Genomic DNA, 24386 nt, shown 5'->3' with positions numbered 1-24386 from the left:
GAATTACCGTCATTTATTCATGCTGAGAAGGTTGTAACTAGTACAAACTGGAAATTTTAAGATTGTAATCCCTTATCAGCTTTGTAAGACGTCTTGACTCTTATACTTCACCAATTTGGCGACTCCAAGTACAAAAGCTAACATCCACCCAGCGAGAAATATAATTCAAGAAAAGACGTTCTAGAACAAAATTACAGACTTTACCTCTGTTGCTCTGTGTTCTATACTCTCAAAAGCTACCATTCAGTAATTCTTAAAAATAATGTCTGGAGTTGAGACCTTCAAGCTTGGAGATTGGAAGCTCCAGTCTGGGGAGACCCTACCTGATGCTCATATCGCATACAAAACCTTTGGCGATGCCAAATCACCAGTGATTATCTATCCGTCCTGGTACTCGTGAGTTCATCTGTAGAACATAGCGTGAACATACTAACTATCGGACAGGGGTTGTAGGTGCAAAGTATCTGTAACCATGGTATTTCGCTAACATGAACTAGCTATCGCTGATAACGAATGGCTCATTGGTGAAAATCAAGTCTTAAACCCAAGGAAATATTTCATCGTTGTCACCGCCCTTTTCGGAAATGGACAGTCGACATCGCCATCCAATTCTAATATCAAGCCATGGCCCAAAGTGACATTCTTTGATAACGTCAGCGCTCAGCACAAGCTAATCACCAAACATTTGGGGATCGAGCATGCTAGAGCAGTAATAGGGTGGTCGATGGGAGCGGGTCAGACCTACCAGTATGTAAAATGCATACCATCTTGACAGTTGCCGGGGTCTAACTATTATTCAGATGGGCTACCAGTAAGTAACAAACGTCCCTCCGGGAATGAACCCTTGTTCGAGCAAATTTGAACTCACAGGCGTGCTTCGCTCAAGTTAGGCGAGCATATGCTTATTCTAGACACTTCCGATCCAAACATGGTTCCGACCAGAGTTGGCTAATTCCAATATAGCTTATCCAACGTTCATGGATATATGTGTTCCTTTTTGTGGCTCGGCCAAGACTAGCTTGCATAATCAGGTTTTTCTCGAAGGAGTTAAATCGGCTTTGCTAGCAGCTCGAAAGAACCCTTCAGCCGGTGTCTGCAAAAACACCGCGCTCTCGGCGGGTGAAACTTATCGTACCTGGAGTGAAGAAGAGACCAGTGTTGGTTTGAAGGCACTTGGAAGAGTTTACGCTGGATGGGGTTTCTCACAAGCTTTCTATCGCGAGAAACTTCATGAGAGTGTTTTGGGTTTCAAAAACCTAGAGGATTTCATGGTAAACTTCTGGGAGAAATGGGCTCTCTCAAAGGGTAAAAAGCCCTAGTCCACGAATATGCCAGAGAATAACAGAAATTAGACCCCGAAAATATGCTTGCTATGCTGGAAACATGGCAAGCTGGCGACTGCTCAAACCAAGCGCCGTACGACGGGGATTTCACTGCGGCTATGCAAGCAATTCAGTGTAAAATGCTAGTACTTCCAGCTAAGACCGACCTGTATTTCCCGTTAGTGTCTGCAATTCCTCTGTTCACGCGGTCTCTAACCTTTTCTTAGGCCGGAAGATTCGGAAATTGAAGTCCAGAGTATGAAGACCGGAGTCGGTAAGCTGGAAGTCTTTCCATCAGTAAGCCGCCATCCGCTTTTTTTCTTCTTCTAATATTGTTCCTAATCCTCCCAATTTGTTGAATTTTGGCCTAAGCTGATGCTTCTTTTTGACAGATTTGGGGCCACTGGGCTGGTGGACCGGGTGATAGCAAAGATGATGTCAAATGGCTGAACCAGAAGCTCAAAGAGATAGGGTTGTAAAGACTATATCGCCCACTATGGTCAGTTGGTTAAATGACATAGATACCCACTATGTTGAGTAGACTAAGGGTGGAAGGTGTATATTTGTAACGAAAGAATTATAAGGTGGTAGCAAGCAAGAAAAGTAGGATCTAGCCCACGTATAATGGAACAATTTGAGTCTTCCACAGCAACTTGTAGAGTTAGTTGTTGGCTACCTTGGTATTCAACGGAAAGCTCAAACCAAGTCATATTTCCAAGCTAGATAGGAATCTGTTGTTCTAGAAAGAAAGACCTGTGGACGTCTAAAGGAAGTTGGTCAAATTTCGAGTGGTCCGTGCATGACAATCGCGGTCTTCCAGCAACTGGAGTCGCGGCTCGAATAGACCATCACTTCACCTTCACACACAACGTTGAGCAACACAGAAATGGCAAACCAAGAATCAACAAGCTCGTCGCGGCGACCCATAGAGATCTCGTTCCCTCTACCGAAGGCTCCAGACACTAGGATACACCTCCGCCTTACGATCTCATCGACTTCCATAATCCTTTTCCTCACTACAACAGTGAACAGCGATACGTCTAGCACAGCTCCTCTTGGTTCGTTTGTCTATGCTATGCCAGACGTAAGACCATGGCTTCTCTGCTTCAAGACATTTGGACTGACATAAAGTAGAGACTAAATGCTGGCCAAACATTGTCTACTCCACTCTACACATACGAGTCTTCTGTGGAGTTTACCACCCGCCTTGCTAAACTGCTTGCTCGGAGAACGAAACGTCCCGTCTATGTGGGAAACTCAATAAGTTTTGCTGGCGCAGGAATGGGTGGTACGGTTGAGGAAGAGATGGAAGGGTTTAAGAAAGTGGTCGAGGTTGTGATGCAGGAGGTCGCTGAAGATTGAAACGGCTAATACCTTATCTGTCGCGATAATGTACCTGCCGACCTATGTTGTTATGTTGCTCACGCAATACGGCAGAAATACGGTGGATATCTCTCTGGGACTGAAGCCAGCTAGGATCCGCGACTTAATGGATGTGACTCATTACCATGGGCTCGACGAAGAAACGGTCTCACAGTTGCACGCTGTGGTTCAGTCAAAGCTATCAACCACAAATAGGGAGCATTCATGGCGTCAACACAAATGCTGAACTAGTGTCAATACCTTAAGTCTTTTGAATATCGGCAGCTCTCGGAAGCCGTTATTCTTGTCATACCTCAACAGCATGTTAGGTCACACTTTGCGGTACCATGGCTGAAGATTGGGTTACGTTACGCTATAGTTGACTGGCAAAGTTTTGGTCTCCTTCATTGGGCCAGCCGCTGCAAAAGGAAGGTCGACAGAGAGTCACAAACGGTTGTGGCAGCGTTGTCTGTAAAAGGTCATCTTGTTCAAGGTTTTCCCAAACGAGAGTCCACTTACTCCAACGTGGCAGGTTCATGGGACCCCAATGCAGACTTCAAACCTCAACGCAACAATTCTCCATGCAGTCTTGTCCCACTTTGCGTGTGACAGGCACCTCCTAATCGGGCGCCTCATGGTCCCCCTGAGAAGAGGTATGGAATATTGAGTACTTCATATCTCGAGATTTTGCACTCCATTCCATCCGTTTGCCAAATAATCTCGACCTGGTGCAGTAATATAAGAGGAGCTCAACAGTCTAGACTTGATTAAAATCAATGCACCAAACCTCAGTAGCACTAGATTTGCATACAACTTATTATCTCATGGAGAAATGAACAAGCAAAACATTACTGTGAAATATGTGTATTACCGCTAGAGATCGCATGCAGCCGCCGCTTTCCCCTCCGTGCACGCCCGTAAGGAATTTGTACTACTATTTGGCAACAAGTGACCCCCATATCCTCGAGGTGAATATTAAACACGTATTGATTCATAATGAGCGCATCCTAATGATTTTAAAACTAGTGGTGCTCTTGTATGAATAAATTCGCCTTCCCCGCAGCCGACCTGTCCAAAACTTTTATCAGGTCCTCTGCCACTTTTCACAAGAAGCCGCTCCGCCCCGCTCTCACCTTTCTTCGCATACCACTGGAGAATACCAACATTTTACACCCTTTCGATGCGAGTTCCCGTCGCCATTTTTTGACGCGAGCAAACTTAAGACTACCTTTGTCATCACGTCGAAGCCAAAAGGCTTAGAAGAAGCCAGCTTCTCGCGCAAATCCTTCCTCGCACAATCCTCTTGTAATCCCACGAATCCGTGAGTGCTGGCAGACTGAAAGCCCTAAGCTGGGGCCGGCGCTGGCAGCCCTATTTACCAGCACGTATTTGCTAACTATCTGCTTAACAGATGCTGGTTTCCAACGCCTAAGCGTCCTACAAGTAAACTTGTGCGACTGCGACGAGACAATTCCTCCCTCCACAGCGTACCTGCATATCGGAAAGATCTGAGTTGACCGCCCGTCAAGGGCTACGTTGTGGTCATGGCATGGCAGCCAGACCAAGAGCCGTTGCGCCAGTTATCAGGATGCCTCCGAGACACGCTGAGCGGGCATAACAAGACTGCTCAAAAGCAGGCAGAGATTGTGAGTTCTTTCCATCCACCTACAGATCCCAGACTGCGTTTGGCATGGCGAATACAAATTCTACACATGGGGAAGAATAGAAGGCGGGGTAGCTAGAGATATCCTCGCGACCATCAATACCTCTGTGAATTTGGGGGTTCACTCATAATAGCCTTTTGGTGGAAGAACTTCCTTTCAACGTATCACATTACGAGAAAAAACTGGATTGTTGAAGATATTCGAATACATGCTAACAAAAGATTTTTCACAGATGCTTGCTCAAGCAAAGACTTCTCCGGATATCAATAACTACCTCACATATCTTTTCTCCAGCTCGGAGGTCCCTCCAGGCCTTACTTATACCGCGGATGAATATCACGCCGTTCGGGCCGCTGCAGCTGTAATGCTAAAGAACAACATCAAAACAGGATATAAATCGATTCCGCCAAATAGTCTTGCTCTTGTTCGCTCATCAGTACCTTTGGCCTTGCAGGATAAGAGCTCATCTATAAGGAGCTATGCCGGAAATGTGATAACGGAAATTGTTAAATGTGGTGGCATTCTAGGATGGCCATCTATTTTATCGGAACTCATTACATTGATTGGAAACGAGCCAGGAAACGTGACACCCGAAGGTCAGGAGGGCGCAATGGCTGCGCTGTCGAAAATCTGTGAAGACAACAGGAAAATGCTAGACAGGGAATACCAGGGGCAGCGACCGCTAGCGTTCATCATTCCAAAGCTTGTGGAATTTACCGTTCACGAGAGGCCAAAAGTACGATGTTTGGCTCTCGGTACTTTGAACGTCTTCATCCCACATAAACCTCAAGCGTTAATGATCTCTCTTGACGCTGTTCTTAACTCTCTGTTCCAGCTAGCAAACGATCCGTCGCCTGATGTGAGGCGGCAGGTATGTCGAGCTTTTGTACAAATCGTCGAAATCCGACCTGACAAGATTCTGCCACATATTGCGGGCCTTGTTGAATATATGATCACACAGCAGCGAAAGATCGAGGATGAAGAGTTAGCTTGTGATGCTGCTGAGTTTTGGCTCTCGGTCGGCGAGCACAGAGAAATTTGGAAGTCTCTTGCACCTTATCTCGACAAAATCATCCCTGTTCTACTAGAGAGCATGGTTTATAGCGAGGAAGACATTGCTATGCTAGAAGGAGGTGGTAATGATGCAGACGTGGAGGATCGCGCCGAAGATATCAAGCCTCAGTTTGCCAAGAACAAAAGTACAAGAACTTTGGCTAATGGAGAAGACGGAGATGATACGACACAAAATGGAGCTGGCGGATACAAGAAACTTGATGAATCTGATGATCTGGATGAAGGGGAGATCGAGGAAGACTACGACGATGATGATGACGACGATGGAAACCCTGAAGATCGATGGAATTTGAGAAAGTGTTCTGCAGCAGCGCTTGACGTTTTTGCAACAGACTTTGGGGGACCGGTCTTTGAAACAATTCTTCCGTACTTAATGACGAATTTGCGTCACGAAGAGTGGCCGTATCGTGAAGCGGCAGTGTTGGCACTGGGTGCTGTTGCAGAAGGATGCATAGATGTAGTCACACCACATCTGCCAGATTTGGTTCCTTACCTCATTTCGCTGCTTAACGACCAAGAACCACTAGTCAGACAAATCACTTGTTGGACTTTGGGAAGATACTCTGCGTGGGGTGCCAGCCTTGCCACTCCAGAGCTCCGTGCTCAATTCTTTGAGCCCATGATGGAAGGTATTCTCACCAAGATGCTGGATGGCAACAAAAGAGTGCAAGAAGCTGGTGCGTCAGCATTCGCACATCTTGAAGAGAAAGCGGGCGCAACGTTGACGACCTATTGCGAGCCCATCATTCGTCAATTTGTCCAATGCTTTGAAAAGTACAAAGACCGGAATATGTTCATTTTATACGACTGCGTGCAAACTTTAGCTGAGCACGTAGGCCATGGCCTCGCACATCCCCAGCTCATCGATTTATTGATGCCAGCTCTCATTCACCGATGGCACAAGGTATCAGATCAGTCGCGGGAGCTTTTCCCATTACTGGAGTGTCTGTCTTATGTCGCCACCGCTCTCGCCGAACACTTTGCGCCATTTGCCCAGCCAGTGTTCACCAGGTGTATCAAGATCATCCATCAAAACTTGCAAGAATACATGGCCGCGGTTAACAATCCAAGATTAGATACCCCTGACAAGGACTTTCTCGTAACGAGCTTGGACCTTCTAAGCGCTATTGTACAGGCCGTCGATGATAAACAGTCCGCAGCGCTCGTATCCGACTCCCAACCTCGAATATTTGAGCTACTCACATTCTGTATGGAGGACCCAGAGAACGAGGTGCGCCAATCATCATACGCACTGCTTGGTGATTGCGCTAAGTATGTTTTCCCGCAACTGCAACCTTTCCTGCCGACCCTTCTTCCAATTCTCATCCAGCAGCTTGACTTAGACGCTATCCTGGATGAGCAAATCGAGACAGGGTTCAGTGTTGTGAACAATGCCTGCTGGTCTGCGGGCGAGATTTCTATCCAATATGGCAAGGAAATGGCACCGCACATCGAGAAATTGATGCGTCGTTACCTTGCAATCATGGGGAATCCAGAAGTACCAAAATCAGTACTAGAGAATGCTGCGATAGCTCTGGGACGTCTCGGCCTAGAAAATGCCCCACTGATGGCACCAGCACTTTCAACTTTTTCGGAGCCTTTCCTCAAGTCCATCAATAGCGTCGACTACACCTTAGAAAAAGCCACTGCTATGAAGGGTTTCTGCCTCGTCATCATCAGTAATCCCCAGGCCATGGAAAAAGACCTGGCACGACTTTTCACTGTCATAGCTCGATACAAAATGGAGGAGGCCTATAAGACACCGCTGACTGCTGATCTGCAGCAGATCTTCCAGCACGTAAGTTCACGATTGAGGATTATTCCACTCATTCCTTTCAATTCTAATTATTGTGTCCAGACTCTAGACGTTTATAAGTCTCTTATACCCGATATGAACGCCTTCCTTACCAGCTCTGTCGCCCCTGCGGACGTGAGTGCCTTACGTTCGATATACAACATGTAAATAGAAAGATCCAACTTGGGACAAATTCGCGGGATGACACTAATCGGCGGCCATTGGACAGTTAATGCAAGCCATGGAATCACGAAAGAAAGAAGTTATGATAGATACTGTATCTTCGAAAGCGTGTTGCAATCGGAGAGCGAGATGAACGATAATGTTCTCACGGAACAAAATTTTGTCTGGTCCTTCGAGGGTCAATGAAGCGTGCGCGCTTTTGCAAGTGTGAATAAAGATATGCGAAGATACACATTTGGCAAAGGTTTTTACAACGCCTGATCCTAGATACTACACCTACCCCTTTAGTAACGAATTGTTTGCTGGTTACTTCTTAGATAGTTGCGATGATGATTATGATGCTACGTCCCTATGATGTATCCTCGGGTGATTGGTTGAATGCGCGAATAAATGACGAATATATTTGCGAGTCGATGGGTGGATTTAGGTAGATAGAACACCCTCAAGAGCTGGTCTTGTTAGAGATAGCTACGGGCTACAACTCAATGGCTCATGAGGAATAGATAATTGGGAAGGATTGGTGGACATGAGATGGACGGCGTCTTAGCTGTGCTACTGTGAGATAGAAAATAAAAAGCTCAAGGACTTCATTCGGTGTTTCTCAACCTTGCATATGGGGTATTTTGATTCATATTTCGGACTTCCGGGAACCATGATCTTCGCAGATAACGAACGCATGTTCCAAATCCCGTCTCGATTTCCTTGGGAAATACACTTAGTGCCAGATCTAACGGGGTAGTGGGTATTCTCCAATGGGTAGTGGGAATTTCGCGGTATCGTTATACACTAGTCGTCGGTTTTTGAAGGAGCTTCTCAAGTAAGAGTGCCGTCAGCCGCTGAGCAGGAGCGAGAAGAAGTAATCGGAAGAGTACCGAGCCGGAGAGGTGGTATGATTCTCTATCATTGTCTGATTTAAACTTTGTCGGTACCGGTGAGTTGGGCGTCCCTTTTGTCCGCTCGCGCATTCGGTATCATGTGGTTGGCCGAGATACGGGGTGCTAAGAGCCTTATAGGGGTAGTTTGGTTGGCGTGGGGTTTGAGGATAACTAAGATAGGCCTCCGAATAGGCGTTGATTGCTTCTGGATAGGATAGGATAGGGTAAGGTCTGGAGCTCAGTGGATGCCAAATGTTAGGAATATCAGACTAAGACTCCTAATATGGAAATGTGGATTAATGGCTCAGTGAGGTTCCAAGAGCACGTGTAAAACGATGTTCTACAATTCGTGCAATGTTTTGCTTCAAGTGCGTTGAAGGTTATTAACAATAACTTATCTTTATTGCTTGATGATTATCTCAAGTAATGTTCTGAAGTGCTCGGGTGTATCTGAGTAATTTCACAACACCAGTCACACCGCCAATACTACCAACACCTTTGAATTCCACACTCAAAAATGTAAATAGATAGTTATAACTCAAGCTAACGCCAACCGTGATAATGAAGCAACCCCACCACGTCAAGCCTCTCCGGCTTTCTTCTAGATGAGAATATTCCTGGGGCCGTTGACCCGTGTCTGGCAGCATTCTCTTGGCCTCTATCACAACTCGCTTGTCAACTCCAATAATGGACTAATTTGTTACCAGAACAACTAAATATGTGGCTTGAGTTTTTGAAACTCAAATATTTGCGGAAGGGAAGCCGCAAAAACTAGTAGCCAATTTTCGGGCAAGTAGCAATGCTCTTAGGCAGCAGGCTTAGTGCACCTGCCCTGTCGAATCCTTTACGGCACATGTAATTATGGCCTCGTCATCTTTCCACGAAACTACCCGTTTGAGATGAAAGCGGTGGGAAATTAAGTACATGCATTTTGGAATCTTCCGTTTCCTGTAGGCAGAGGGGTTGTGCAGATAGACGCTTAGTGTAGGGGATTCGCTGAAGTGCTTGGAAACGATGTAAGCGTCTCCCAGAGAGCCTTGTAGGAGTCAAATGCTAGTATGAGAACTTAATTGAACCACTGATCAAGATGAAAAACTTAAATATAGTAGTGGTAGACTGCTCGGACTGACAAGGAGTGATAAAAAGTGGTAACAACTCATGGTAAATTAATGAGAACAAAAGAACCAAGCGGGCAACATGGCCAATGAGTAATGTGAGTACCGAAATAGAGCAGTGAAGTTGAACTACAATATCGCTGTCGCTGGATGAAGGTATTTTTTGCCATATGCTAGAAACAAGGCAGATAATGATAGGGCTGTTATGCCTGCGGCATAGCTGCAGAGTTCGACCTAGCCCATGACTTGTGTGAAATCCCATTTAGAGTGATATAAATCTGACAAACATATGCATCAATGTGTTTCCTCGAGCCCTGTGTATGCTGTGCACACCAGCATGCGCAAATGAAGTATAGGAAACGGTGTGCGATCTCGTTACTACCAATAGACTCTCACTCGCTTAAGAAAATACTCCATATCAGAACCAATCCGTATACCCCGCTGCGGTCGAGCGATGCCCGACAGAGGAGGGTTGCTCTGCTGCATTTGTAAGAGCCGAATAAGTTAACGCTCGTGGAAGGTCGAAACTCACACATGATTGCATACCATGCGTACTGCCATGTGGGATGGCAGCATCATGTCTATTTTCGGGAGTGCTCTTGCTCTGAGAACTTCTCAGTGAGAAGTTTGACGGTTGCCTGATTGATACGGGTATGCTGATTTCGGAGCATCTCCAGAGCTCACATTGAGCGGAATGGGTGTGCCAGACACTGTTGTGGTTTGTCCTTCCACAACTGTCCGTCTTAGGATGGCACTACAATTTAAAGTAAACCAAAAGCTCATGGTCAATATACTTAATCAAAGATGGAAACATGACCAAGACAACCATCGCCTAATGGCCGTTATACTTCTGATTGGCGTTTACCGGTCGCAGGCTATAAGGCGGGGTCAAACCCTATGTAAGATATTGCATATGTGCTTTGCCAATACCGAGACTGCATACATGGCTACAGTGCCCCTGCCCATATGGCTTTCAAGAACAGATACCTGAGCACGAGAGTTTGCCGTAGACCTGCCTCAGCTCAACGGAAGCGGACACTGATAAGAAGTATGTAGGTGCCATCACAAACGCCCATTCTTGATGAGATGTCATGGAAGGCTATGGCGTTCCTCGGCGGTATTCCGCGGAGTATAGTTGGAAAGGCGCCTGCAAATAAGACGATGTAGTGGCGTACAAAAGTGGACTTAAGCGATACATCGTGAAAGACAAGATACCTCTGCGGGCGTGGTGTTGTGAAGATGCGCTTTCGAGATGGAAGACGGGCCCAGCGAGCCGTGGGCAAAGTTATTTTGGGAACAAACAAGCCCCGGCATGGAACGAGTTCTAGTCCTAAAAGGGGTTGCTAAGCGAGTGACGCTAGCTCTCCTCGCTCCCCGCCTCGAGCTTTTACGACGACAAGACCAGTTACGGACAAGCTGTCGATGTTTGCATCACTCCCCACGAGAGTTCTATACGCGTCGGGCTGTCGGCTTGCTCCCTTTCTGGCCCCTCCGTACCCAGCAGACAATGAATCCGAATGATCATTGCATCCATGTTGGATGCGACCCAATGACGAATGATTGTTCGTGGGCTCATGCATCGAAGGCCCTGTCGAGTCGACATTCCCACATTGGTCCACCACCATCTTTGGCCATATCCAGTCATGTAGGCAATATCCAAGAAACTGATCATTGTGCGGTGTTTCCAGGGATAATACATGATTCTAGGAAGCACAAACGAACTCTTTGCGGGCTGCTGCCGACCTTTGTTGTGGCACATACGCCCGAAGCAGCAAACACCATGAGCCAATGATAGTTACAAGAGCTATGTTTTTCGCCTATCAAATGCTACTAGATTATTCACCTGGAGCTGCTAAGAATGTTTTTGGCTAGCTTCTAGAACAATGGCTCTCGAGGTCGATGTACAGGCACTGCAAGCCATAAGCACAGGGCCAAACCTGGTGACTGTTATGTTTGTAATGCTTTGCGAAGCCTCGAGAGCGTTCGAGAACACGATTATAGGCCTGTTCTTGCTATCCAAAGCTCAGAGAATTATCTGTAAGCCTCGGTCAGTGAAATACTGATACTTACAGTAGGGATGTTTTCTTTCTCGCTTAGGACGTCACGCTATTGTTCCTTGTTTACTGCAGGCTGCCTGTGCATTGCATTGGACTTCTCCAAGCTCACCGCCTTCTCAACCTCTAACCCTCGGTTCTCGGAAAATCGAATGACTTTGAGAAAATGTCCACCTCGATCATAGGTTGCCGGTCACAGGATGAGGTACAGTAATGCCAAGCACGGGCACTAGTTGTCCATGTCCATGACTCCAAGGATCTAGTTGCAGTTGTTCGACAAGGCGGTGGGATTGGGGGCTTTTTCCCCATTCAAATCAAGAGCGAAACACGTTCATACTGGTGTACATCTAAAGCAATTCGACAACCCGCAAAGGTTTGCTCGACGGTCCAAGAGAGATCCGCGCTACACTTCAGTGTTCTAGTCTCTCTGGCCCAAAACTTCGCATCTACTCTTCTGCGTGGTCTGCTCAGTTGATCGCTGTTACGTTGTATTTCGACCCACGATGAGGTTACAGTACAGGGAGTTCTGCTGTGCGACAACACTGTGCGGTCATAATTGTGGTGGCATTTTCGCTAAACATCGGGGTTCCTCGTTCAGGCAATTTTCCAGAAAGCTTAGGCCAGAAATAGCTGCAATCCTTGCCACTTTGCCATCATACCCTGTGCCGATGAAAAGTGTATGGCCGTATGATTGGCTCCGGTCTCTTGGGTCTGCGCCTCATACCCTATGATCGGATTGGAGACTCATAATTGATGCATTATCGTGGTGTTGAGGCAAATAGCAGATGACCATATCTCAAAATCTTTCCGATGGTGGAATATTTATCGACCATACCAGCACAGTCAGCGTGTATGAATCGGCTTTTTTCCAGGACTCGATTACTTATCTTCGGAATGGCGTCTGGGAGGGCGGTGAGAATGCGCAGAGAGCTGGTGCCAGGATATCCAGTGGTACCAGCACAGCATTCTCTGTCAAAATGCATAAAAAAACAATCATATTCGCCTCAGATGCTTCAGTGTTTAGTCGCCATAACCATCAGATTATTTGCTCACGTCATGGTTTCCCCGGGATCTTCCAAGTATGTTCAAAGGCTAATTAGCTGCCATTGCCAATCCCAAGAAACCCAACTTTGCAATCATTGCAGAATCATTGAGACCAGGTCAACCTTGAGGGCCAGGAACTTAGACTTGAACCTTACAATATGATATTGTACAAGCAGTTGGAGCGGTTTTTGTCGGTCTTCTGAAACCACGACTCAAGAGGAGATCTTCGCTGGTCAAAAGTCCAACTGAGCCGCAAACTACTGTGCGTGGCACGGCCAACTAATAGAGTTGTCTCCATCCCCCTTCTTTAAATAGCGAGATCCGAGAATTGCTAGCTTGTTTTACACATTATTTAGCCATAAACTATCCCACAAGGTCGCTTGATAACTTGATCGACTGTACAGTAGCGGAGCCGCATCGGCGCGGAGGACCCTGGAATACTTCTACAAGCCGGTACCAATAATAGTACAGTACTGTACACTACATCCATTTTTCGTACGGACTTCGAGAATGTTAGCAAATCCCGAAGGCATGGACTGGCAGCGATGACTAGTGTTCCCACATGGCAACGCTCCATCAATAACAGTGACAGCAAGACGAGGCGACTACTGGCGTAGACGCACCAATCAATGAAATTGGGCATGGAGTACTAACTGAAGTACCACCACTACGGACATAGGCGACCTAGCACGATACTACTTTACTGACAGGAAGATGGCGATGAGTTAATTTTGGCCTTCTTGCCCGGTTACTGTACACTTTCTCGCCCACTCACATTCAAGGTGGGTTGTTAGCTCAGCAGCTCATATGTTAGGTCAGCGGGTTTTCTCATGCGGCTCGTCGCTTTGATGACCCTTTTGGACATTGAAACGGTATTGCAAGGGTAGAAGATTTGCCTATTGGCTGCTATTAGCCCGAAGCTAGATCCATAAAAACAGGGAGAGAAAGCGCACGAGGCGATTATTCTGAGAGGTTTGCCATTCTAACCGTCACATCGACCACCGATCACTCTCCTTGACCGCCCTGCGCATCAAAGGAAGGCTTTCGATAGGGTGTGAAGAAGGGTTAGCAGCTCGTAGTCATCACCAACTAACCCCCACATAGAGTTACCCCTGGATCGTCTGCACAGCCGCATGGTTCGAAGCTCTGTCAAAAATGGACACGAGAAAGATGTAACTCTCTGCTACGTTTTGGTCCCTGGAGCGCCGAAAGGGGAAACTACAGAGCTTGACTGAGTTGTCAGGCTGTGGTGCACATACCGTACGGAGCGCTGCAAAAGTCGTCTATGACAAGGCCCCGTTGTTGGCTGAAAACGGTGTAGGTTGTGGCGGAGTCCTCTGCTTCTGAATCGGAGTTCTGAGCGGGTTTGGAAGATGTCACACAGCGGGAGAAGACGAAACTCAAGGGCAAACACAGAATTGATCGAAGCGCATATACCAATCAAATAAACAAACTGGATTAATAGTACGCCTCGTCTTCAGATCAATGATAGGTTCATACAGATGTACAGTGTACCTCAAAGCACTTTTACACCTGACGCTTACAGCATCGTCAGTCCATATATTTTGCCCCGCAGCGTTTTAACATCGACTGCCAGTATACAAGATGAGGATAATATGTGTCATGAGCAGCGTCTTTTCTCTATTCCAAGTCCCCCCGAAGAAGCGAAGAAGCGAAGAAGAAGAAAAGCTTCGGTCACCCAGTCGTTTTCATGGCGTTTTAGGCAGCAGTATTCTTTGAAACACACCACTCAAGCACCAGTGTTGAGTGCCCTCCACCGAAGAGGGGAGGAAGATTCGCTTCGGACAGGCCAATCAATGAAGACCGGCCATCACGGCAGCCCTCACTGGGCAGAGTTTGCCCGAGAGTCCATCACCCATCTGAAAGGGCCTAGCATGGAGCATCTTGGTGGGTTTTATGGGGCGTTGCTATAAATATTCTACCTTAAATGTACCGTCCGTACTGAGCTGTACGCCTTTGGGGTTCTGATCTACGCCGCTAACTGCGGCCGGACAACAACAGTTCGGGAACCCGACGGTCAAGGGAGATGCTCCAGCGGCGCTCTAGTATTTCCTTTCTTGATAAATGGGATTGTGAATGTACTCCGACTTCCAAGGAAGTGTATGTATACAAGGCCGCTTTTGGCTGAGAGCAGACGCCGTGGTGTTTTGCCTGCACGTCCTGGTGATGGTTGGGTCAAGTGCTTACTGTGGCAGTAGGGGCACATAACGTACTGTTCAGGTATTTGAAATGTCGAAATGTCAACTTACAGTAATTAATGCCAGCAAACTTGTCAGTAGTGGTCGAACAGCCCGTCCAATGGTGGAGTTGGCGGTGTAATCAATAACCGCAGGAGCTTCTCTTTCCAGCGCTCACAGGCTCACAGCTCCACTGCAGTGGGGAGTACGACCGCACAGCATCATATCGCTGCAGTGAGCTTGAGCCTCGATACCGACGTTGATATTGTTGGCACGTTACTTTCTCCCCATCACATAGCATCTCTGGACCTCAGAACATTCCACGTGTGAATACGAAAGTTTCGAGATAATAATAAACCATGACATCGTTTCTTCGCCGACATGGTCCTCCGTACCATGCGCCGGTCTCTCTGCAGGCCTCCCCTCACATCCCGGACCTCTCCATGCTCGTCATCTTGAACGGCTATACAACCCAATGTACCGAATCCCCGATACACCATCGATAGCTTATGCTGCTGGCTGTCCAGAAGCAGCGTACGACGCTGGAATACCCAGCATAGGCTGTGGATTATTCGCTCCCAGCTTCTGAAGAACCGCCCAAGCACCCCGAATCCAGCGTGTCTACTGTCGTTTCTCTCGTCTACCTCGTGTCCAGTGAGCACAGCCGTGGTCTCACGTCCATACATAGCAACACCAGCAGATCCCGGCACCAACTCTCTACTCCCAACTCCCAGCTGCCACGAGCCATGCCAGCACCATGCTGACCCGCCCCCGTCTTCCTCTGCCAGAGCCTGTCTTCATGCTTTACCAAGGGAGGATGGGTATCAAACACTACTGCCTACCCAAACTCAATCACCGCATCATTGGGCCACTCATTTGTGGTCTGTTCCTGGCAACATACCCGCTGCTGCTGCTGCTGTACCCGAGTAGCGATCTGAAAATGTAATACACCTCGGCTGTCAGTAAATACAGAATCATGTCTGTTCGTCACAGTGTCAGTGTGCAAATTGTGCCATCGAGCCGCCGTCCTCCGCAGCGTCTGACTGTCTAGTAATTGCTCCTGTTTCTTGAAGCTCGAGTATCCACCTGGATCGCCTTACTCTCCTAGTCATCCTCGTTCGACTTACCAAAAGCTAGTAGACGGGTCTCCCTCGTCCCTGCATTGGAGAGAATGGGTTATGCTGTGGTCTACTAACTGCTTGTAGTACTTTTAAGCAGTATGATTCCATTCACAGCTAGATACCTCGCTAGATACATCGCTACATACTTCGACCTCCCCTGAATAAACCGCAGTGGAGAAAATATAGGCTTTACTTGTTACAGCAATGATAAGTATTTCGTCAACTACTTATTGGCCAAACAGCCTAGTTTACCGTAACTTCTAGAAGACCCACTGCGGTTTATTCAAGGGGGGTCGAAGTAGATCGTTAGCTACCAAGACTAGCCGTAAAAATGCTGGCACAGATCTGTACAGTATTTAGAGTGATATTTCCTCGCCTCGGGCCCCTGCCACCCGTCCCGTGCTGGCTCTGACGCCCCTCGACCTCCCCACCACCCCCCTACCACCTCCCCTACCTCTTCTTCATGGCACCGATGCAGTCCTGGACAAGCGCTAAACCTCCGCTCCCTCCCAAACCCACACAAGCCACCGCCGCTAAGCCTCTTTCGGCCGTTCTGCCCTTCGGCCACATGAATCCGCAGCAGTATTAAGACACGCCCATCGCCAGCAGTTAGAAAACCTCAAAAAAGTCAAACATTACACTCTCACATCTTCTCGACCGCTCACCACACTCGCTTTTGTGCACCCATCTCCCTAGGAAGTCCTCGTTGACTCCTGTCATTCGCTTTTGCGTTCCAAGTTTCCGAGACTCTCAACTCCTCCTACACCACCTTACCACCCAACCCAACTCTGACCTCTTCTCCCAAATCATCCAGATCGAATCACCCATCTCGGACCTCAGCCCACCGCAAGCCTTCGGAGCCATTCGTAGCCTGGTCCCGACTTGAGAAGCACTTGTTGAGCCTTTGTGCATTGCCTGTGTCACTCTTCGCCGGCAATACAGTTCTTGCATCAGGACTAGCTAGGCTGACCCCACGTTGATGCTTATTTGCGCTTCGAAATTGGAAAATCAGCTACGTTGCCTTCAACCGCTCCGCCATCTTGCCCTACACTCGCTTTATATATCCGGCTGCCTCGGGCTCTAGCAAACATCTGGTACCTGCAGGGCTGTTTCTTTCTCACGTCGATCTTCTCTTCATCTTAATACCGACCAACCTTCCACAAGGAAGAAGTCTGGTCGTTGGCTTTCACTCGTTCAAGCCTCGTCGACTTATCTTATCTTTTCTTCAGCAATGGCTGGCCCAGGTGGTGGTCCTCCTCGTAGGAGGTATGTTTCTACCGTTTCACGTCTCCCGTGTCATTGTCACTAACTATGTTCCAGTCACACCAAGTCTCGTAAAGGTTGCGAGACCTGTAAGAGACGTCACATTCGTTGTGATGAGAACTTTCCTCAATGGTGAGCAAATTAACTAAGAAACATTATTCCACAGGACTGTGGCTAATATAATATGTAGTCGAAACTGCACCAAGCATAATTGTCGATGCCCTTATATGGACATGCCCGCCCAAGAAGAGCGTGCTGCTACACCAGAAAAAGCTGATCTCTTGTGGACTCCTGAGATTGAAGCCGACATCGAGAACTGGCAACGTACTGGAAACTTCCCATTCCCCGACCTTTACATCTACCCGGCACCGTCCCCCCAGTTCTTCTCGTTCGAGGATCTTCGCTTGATCCACCATGTTGCATCTGTCTCCAGCGAGCTTGGGATTCATGACGCCAGCAATTTCACCATTTGGACTCGTCAGGTTCCATTGTTTCTCAGAATCGGATCAGATTATGCGTTCGTCATGCATGCTCTCCTCGCTCTGTCAGCTACTCATTTAGCTTGGCTTACGAATTGCCCCCTGGCTGCCAACATGGCTTATGAACACCGAGGTATCGCCTTGAAGGGCTTGCACGAAGCAATTGGTGCCTTCTCTCGACAAAACTCCGATGCTGTCTTAGCTGCTTCATTGCTCTTGTCCTGGCAAGCAACAGAATGGTGAGTAAATAGATCGCGTGCTTGAAATTAATGCTGACCTTTTCTAGGCGAGGTTGGACCCAGTTGATGCATGGCACTTCTTCCGTAGGTCTTTAATTTATGAAGTGACATCGGCATCTCATACTAATTGTTTCCCAGGTCATCGATGCTATGCAACCATGGAAAAATGAATCTCAGTTCGGCGACTTCATTGCTGAGCAAAGCACCTTTCCAACGGCACCACCTTCCCCAGCACCTGGTGGAAAGAAACTCAGCGCGCCGCGAAAACAGGATCTAGAGTCGCTACAAAAGCTCTATGCGCAACTCCAAAAGGTCGAGCAACATCTCAAGGAGAACAACGAAGATGTAAAAGCGATCCAGCAACTCATGAGTTTCGTCCGTGGCGTTCGAAAGGTGTCTCCTAGCCACACCGCTGCCCAACGATTCGAAATGCTCAACCCCCTTCGCGCTTGGCTGTTCTGGCTTCCGGTCATGTTTTTGCAACAGACTCGCGGTTCTCCATCTGCCTTGGTCATTCTTGCACACTACTACACTGTCGCATTGGTCGTCGAACCCCTCTTTCCCGAAGTCGGTGCAGCGTATTTTGGAAGTCTGTCTGTTGGGCCTATTGAAGAAATCGCTAGGAGACTATTTTCGATCAACATTTCTCAAAACTCCGAAGCTGATATCCAAACGCCACTCCACCTCATGGAATATCCGATCGACATGGTTTCCAACTTTAGAGGCCGCATGGGATGGGTTCAGCCAGAGAGGACCGCCTCATTCCCAACCTTCCAAGGCAGTCCATTCGGGATGCAAAACAATTACGGGAGCAACCTCTCACCATACGGCAATCCCGCTTTTACTTACAGCCAGGAGCACATGATGACCATGCCTTCCGAGACAGTTTCGGCAACTGCCATGAGTCCTTTGATTCTCGATCCTTTTGCCAACAACAATTACCTGGGCATTCCTTCGCCCAGCGGATTTGGTGGATACCATAGCCCAGCTTCTTCGGCCTTTGGAGGAGACGGGTCGATCGTTTATAGTGACCAAGGAGATGATTTTGCTCTTTATGAAGGACAGGGCTCCGGCTCCAATTTCGGCGGGTTTGTGCCTCAGACCCTGTGGATCTAATCTTCGGACGAAAATAACATCTCGCCCAGGACTACCCCAGTATACACCTTTGAGCCACTGGCACAAGGAGAACAACGCATCAAACACGAGCAACAAGACCAACATGTTCAACACCAACCACCACCTCAATTTTCACATCTACCGAGCTATCCTCCACGTTACCATTCTCCGGCCAATGCCCCAGGAAAGGGAAAAGACCGTGAGACTTAATATCTCATCATGAGCTTACGACCATTTGATTTTACGCGCGCGTCCGAGATCTACGCATCTCAATCATTATTTAATCATGTTCTATTATCATTACCGACCCACGACTTTCCTTAACACATTTTACAATCGTCTAATGGCTTTTAACGACCCTTTACGATCTCGCTACGATATTTTTTGTACGAATACTAGCACCCACAGTCCTTATAGATATATACCCCGGCATAGCAGCATTGCGATCGGCGTTTACAAAGCCCCTGAGCTTTTTTGGAATTTATGGCGAAAAAATTATTGCAGAGTTGACATTTTGGATTTGAAGAAGCTCGGAAATTGATGGGAGCATATAATGTGCTGGATTGGGACTTTGAAGAGAGACATTGTATGTAGCGAATACGAATGATAACTATTCAAATCATTACATGAGGTGTATCAATTACGATTTGATTTTGTGGCTCCTCGAAGTCTTATTTCATAAACTTTGTAATTGTTGTAAAACATACAAATGTAAGGCGATCAACATTAAATGCTGATATGTGTATGCGAAAGATTGCCAACTACACTCTATTCCTTTAAACTTATATTCGTTAGGTACAACGTAGTTACGTTGGTGGGTTAGACAGGATAGGTATTTGTATCCTAAGAAGGAACTTGTCATCTTGTCATCTTGAACTATGTAACATAAATTCTCCAAAATTTATGAACTTTTTATTGGATTATTTTGAAATGTGTTACTTAAAACGGGGACGGATAATACACTAAATAAGTGATGCAAGGGCATCACGTGCTTACAAGCTTTAGTCAGCATTGTTACGTCTTCGCTCCCGAAGTGTTGCCGGTGTCAAGCTCCGGTGCTGGTTCAAGAAAATAATGGCATGGTCGAGCTCGAGTCCAAACATTAACTCAACATCAATCAACAATGAGTGGAGGTTGGAATACCAGTAAGATTTATTAGAGCACATGTCCAACTTCCCATAGCTAACAAAGGCAATTAGTCGAGTCCGATGCGGTCGGTGCACACGAATGTGCTACGAAAGAGTCGCCGCTGACATCTTCTAGGGTGTTTTCACCTTCTTACTCGACAACCTCGGGGTGAAAGATGTACAATTCGAGGAACTGATAGCATTGGATGCTGATGTTTTACGACAACTTAATCCAGTCTATGGTGTCATCTTCCTCTTCAAATATCCTACTGGCGAGAAAGCGAACACAGATGGCACTCCTAAAGATGGACAATACGATGAGGCTGCCGCCGAGAACCTGTTCTTCGCTGCTCAGACGATACAAAATGCTTGCGGTACACAAGCTCTGCTCTCGGTTCTCTTAAATAAGGATGGTGAGATCGACGTTGGACAACCTCTGAAGGAGTTCAAGGAGTTCACAGCTGGCTTCCCGGCCGAGTTTCGTGGAGAGGCCTTGAGTAACTCTGAATTGATAAGGGATGTCCATAATAGCTTTGCTAAGAGCAGTCCTTTTGTGGATGAGACCCAGCGTATGGCTACTGAGGACGACGACGTCTATCACTTCATCGCGTATACCTCCCTCAATGGTGTGCTATACGAATTAGATGGACTCCAACCAGCACCAATTTCGCATGGACCAAGTACTGTCGAAGAATTCCCGGAGAAAGTGATACCAGTCCTTCAACGCCGAATCTCAAGATATCCTTCAAATGAGATTCGATTTAATTTGCTAGCTATGGTTAAGGACCTAAGGATTCGTGCGAGAGACTTTGGAGACCAGGAAGCTTTGTACAGAGAGGACCAGAAGAGGAGCGAATGGCAATTTGAGAATGCCTTACGGCGACACAACTTCATCGGATTTGCTGGGGAAGTTTTGAAAGGTGTCATTGGCGAGAAACTGAAGGCCGGACCCGAGGCGTATGAGAAATGGATTGAAGATGCTAAAAAGAAAACGAAGGAACGGGCTGAAGAGCAGAAAAAGGGTAGTAGTGAGGATCAAGAGATGTCGGGCTGAGCTGCTAGCGAATGAGCTATAGAGTTTTGTAAGGCTGACACTCCTGAGTCCTTTGAGGATTTGTGCTGTGCAATGACATAACGTGTTGGGGATGCACTCCGTATGCAACCCTGTGGCGTGGGACCCTCTCAGTCACGATAATGATGAACACGATAATACAGATCATAGATGGATGCGACTTTAGAAATCTACGCTTCTTTGAGGTGCAACAGACAGTCAGGGATGTGTTAATTGTGTAAACAGAGTTCTAGATTGTGTAGTGCCCCGCATATTTGTATAATAGATTCGCCTGGATATTGAAACATGCGTTGTCCATTCAGTTGGTAATCGTACTTGAAACTGTTTCCATTGTTCCTGTGCTCGAGTGGTGTGAATGTTTCAAGGGTTTCAGCTTCTGACTTTGTCTCCTGAATACTACACAGCATTGGAATGCCATAAGTGACTGAAAGCCCCAAATATAATGCAAACTTCTCATTCAGTCGTCACACACTTTCCTCCGCAACCTCCAGCTACAGACAGCTTCCAAAGTTACACCGCTAGCTTACGAGTACCCACCGTGCTACACCTAGGCAGGAGTGAAACCGTGCTAGACGTCCAGAGCATGAACCGTTGCACTGCACCATTCATGTATACCAACCACTGATTTGGCCATACAAGAAGGCATAGGAATAGGAGTTATTCACAACTGTTGACGTTTTCACGGATTGTTTGCACCTAAATCATTACCTCGTACATACGCGGATACGTACAACTGCGAACGGAAGGCCTCGACGCCACTCCGTCCAAGCCAGCCCAAGCGAAAGACGGCCGGCGGATGTTAATCGGCCCAGGTCACTCTCCCATCTCTAAACAAGAACACCACACCACCTCCTCAACAAACCAAGCATCGCATTGTCACCGATAACAGCTTCGAACGGGGACGAGCATTCTCGCAGGTCGAGCACGAGAATTCAAAGAACGTGAATCACAATTCGGCAGCAGCGGGCTCGAAGGTCGGCGCGGTAGCGTAGGAGTGAAGCAATGGAGGACCTTAGGGCGGGGCCGACAACCCTCACGACATCCCGATTACCAACGACGACTCTGGTCAACACCGTCGTCGACTCTGCGCAGGAGCGGTTACAGGCGTTGATGATGGCATCTCAGAACCATCCCTATGGAGCCTCGACACCGGCGTCGATGCGGGTGCAGCGGACCAACGACTCGACTATTAATGGCGTCGTCATTGGACTCCTCAGCTCCTTTGGTAGTGCCGTGGTGATTGCTATTGTGTTCCTGGTCGTCTACTTCTTCAGATATACCAGCAGTGGCCGGATTTTCTTGGATCGAATTGGAAGGCCTGGAGAGTATGATGATGAGCAGGCATATGCAAGGGAGGAGGCCGAGGCATTGGAGACGATGGACGATTTGCAGAGGACGGAATACTTCCGGGCGAAAGGTATGGTTGTCGGTCATAATACGATATGGAAATACTAACCCAGTGTCTTTTGTAGCCTTTATCCAAGCTAATCCGCCTGATTCTTTACCTACCGACATTTCCCTGTCACAGTACCTAGCGATCCAGGAAAAGGGAGTCTCGGCGTGGGAGTTCGAGCCGGAGTTGGAAATTGCGAATTGCTTTGTGGAAGGCCGGACGGAAATTGAATTCTACGATAGCGAGTGTTCGGTCCTCTCGAATCTTCCTCTTCCCAAGCAGAACGAGGTCTATTATTGGGAAGCAAAGATATATGATAAGCCCGAGACTTCTTTGATAAGTATTGGTGTGGCAACGAAGCCGTATCCTTTATTCAGATTACCTGGTATGTTTATATGCTCGGACGCCAAGTGGGCATCATATTAATTATATACAGGTTGGCATAAATATTCCGTCGCATATGCGTCAACAGGACAACGAAGATACAATCAACCATTCCAAGGACCAACTTATGGACCACAGTATGTGCAAGGAGACGTAATTGGAGTTGGATATAGACCACGAACTGGAACGATATTTTTTACCCGTAATGGGAAGAAGTTGGAGGATGTTGCCCATGGACTCAAATCACAAAACTTATTCCCGGCAGTCGGAGCCAATGGACCTTGTACTATTCATGTCAATTTCGGGCAGTCAGGATTTGTTTTCATTGAAGCAAATGTTAAGAAATGGGGTCTCGCGCCAATGACTGGCAGCCTTGCACCACCACCACCTTATGGAAGCGAACAAGGGAGTATCCTGCTAGAGGCTGGAAGGGACGGAGCGCAGAGCAGTCAGAGTCACTTCCCGGATCCAAGACACGGGCGAACGAGGAGTGGAAACTTCAGAAATCATCCACCAACGAGTCCCGGACCTGTACGATCACCAACCGATATTTCTCTCGCTCATCTTACACACGTGTCTACAAATGAAGAACCTGGGGAATCTAGCTCTACTACCTTCCCAGCTCGATCTTCGAATAATCTGCAAGTCGGTCTAGGTGTACAAGATTCGTCAAATCCACCACCAGAATACACGAGCCCGCAACCTTCACACGCAGGAAGTTCCCGAAGCAGCATCGATAGCGAGAGAGCACCGTTAGTCCGAAGACAAAGCACACCTCCGATACCCAGTTATAGCGACGCGACCGCCGGGGACAGAGCTCGAGAACGAAGCAATAGCCGGCGGGCAAGGGCTGAAATTAATGATACTCGAAGACATCAAGACAACAACCAGGCGTCATGACCCTCTCCGGAGCTTGAATAACATACCCATATACATATTTTAAATTTTCCGGGACTTGCGGGGCTCTAATACGAATCCAAACAAAGATGACTCAATTTCTGTACCAGGCGGAGGCTAAGTGATGGCGGCGGTGGCAGGATTGCTGGTTGCTCAAGTTAGCGTGGGTGTTTTCATTCGTTTTTTGGCACTGGCAACAAAGGGTGGTAGCAAAGGACGGGAGCGGGGCGTTTACGCGGCGTTTATCAGGAGGTGTTCAATATCATGGAGGAAAAACCAAGGCCTACCGACCTACGAGGTGTCAGACTTTCTCTCCTCTTTTTTTGTGTTTGTGTTTGCTGTTTTTTGTTTGGATTGGGCAACGAAGTAGAGATATCATGACAGCTGCCGGGCTTTGGCTTATCAAAATAGGTTGCTTAAGATGGTGGCTGTTAGGGGGTCATGGTTTTAGTGTAAAGGCTTGTGTGCAAGCGTGGTTGGTGTGGAAAAGTACAGTTTTGGAAGTGGAAGTGGAAGAGCGGGATGTGGATATGTGTAGCATAGGATCAGGATCGTCGATACACTGGCAATACGATATGAACTCTTTTTTGTTAAGCTTATATCTTGTGC

The 24386-nt window shown here is 47.4% G+C and overlaps 6 protein-coding genes across 6 annotated transcripts; all 6 read left to right on the top strand.

Annotated features, from left to right (window-relative positions):
- Positions 1-262: 262 nt before the first annotated feature.
- GLAREA_05450 (alpha/beta-Hydrolase) lies at positions 263-1801 on the top strand (the record flags this gene model as incomplete). Its single annotated transcript, XM_008078739.1, has 8 exons — positions 263-396; positions 462-475; positions 498-747; positions 801-811; positions 964-1305; positions 1353-1500; positions 1550-1619; positions 1715-1801. The coding sequence occupies 8 exons, from the start codon at positions 263-265 to the stop codon at positions 1799-1801; spliced, it is 1056 nt and encodes a 351-aa protein (XP_008076930.1).
- Positions 1802-2208: 407 nt separating this feature from the next.
- On the top strand, positions 2209-2684 carry GLAREA_05449 (uncharacterized protein; the record flags this gene model as incomplete). The annotated part of the gene is made up of 2 exons (XM_008078738.1): positions 2209-2406; positions 2457-2684. 2 exons carry the CDS (start codon positions 2209-2211, stop codon positions 2682-2684), a joined length of 426 nt encoding a protein of 141 aa, XP_008076929.1.
- A 1544-nt stretch (positions 2685-4228) lies between these two features.
- On the top strand, positions 4229-7385 carry GLAREA_05448 (ARM repeat-containing protein; the record flags this gene model as incomplete). The annotated part of the gene is made up of 3 exons (XM_008078737.1): positions 4229-4330; positions 4581-7220; positions 7281-7385. The coding sequence occupies 3 exons, from the start codon at positions 4229-4231 to the stop codon at positions 7383-7385; spliced, it is 2847 nt and encodes a 948-aa protein (XP_008076928.1).
- A 9653-nt stretch (positions 7386-17038) lies between these two features.
- GLAREA_05447 (Zn2/Cys6 DNA-binding protein) lies at positions 17039-18904 on the top strand (the record flags this gene model as incomplete). Its single annotated transcript, XM_008078736.1, has 5 exons — positions 17039-17073; positions 17128-17202; positions 17261-17788; positions 17836-17872; positions 17927-18904. The coding sequence occupies 5 exons, from the start codon at positions 17039-17041 to the stop codon at positions 18902-18904; spliced, it is 1653 nt and encodes a 550-aa protein (XP_008076927.1).
- Positions 18905-20027: 1123 nt separating this feature from the next.
- GLAREA_05446 (Cysteine proteinase) lies at positions 20028-21085 on the top strand (the record flags this gene model as incomplete). Its single annotated transcript, XM_008078735.1, has 3 exons — positions 20028-20049; positions 20104-20117; positions 20168-21085. The coding sequence occupies 3 exons, from the start codon at positions 20028-20030 to the stop codon at positions 21083-21085; spliced, it is 954 nt and encodes a 317-aa protein (XP_008076926.1).
- A 1020-nt stretch (positions 21086-22105) lies between these two features.
- Positions 22106-23780, top strand: GLAREA_05445 (Concanavalin A-like lectins/glucanase; the record flags this gene model as incomplete). The annotated part of the gene is made up of 3 exons (XM_008078734.1): positions 22106-22520; positions 22576-22881; positions 22933-23780. 3 exons carry the CDS (start codon positions 22106-22108, stop codon positions 23778-23780), a joined length of 1569 nt encoding a protein of 522 aa, XP_008076925.1.
- Positions 23781-24386: the final 606 nt, after the last annotated feature.

This window comes from Glarea lozoyensis (assembly GCF_000409485.1).
Source record: "Glarea lozoyensis ATCC 20868 chromosome Unknown GLAREA10, whole genome shotgun sequence".
Classification (NCBI taxonomy): Eukaryota; Fungi; Ascomycota; class Leotiomycetes; order Helotiales; family Helotiaceae; genus Glarea; species Glarea lozoyensis.
This window is presented reverse-complemented; position numbering and strand designations above follow the sequence as displayed.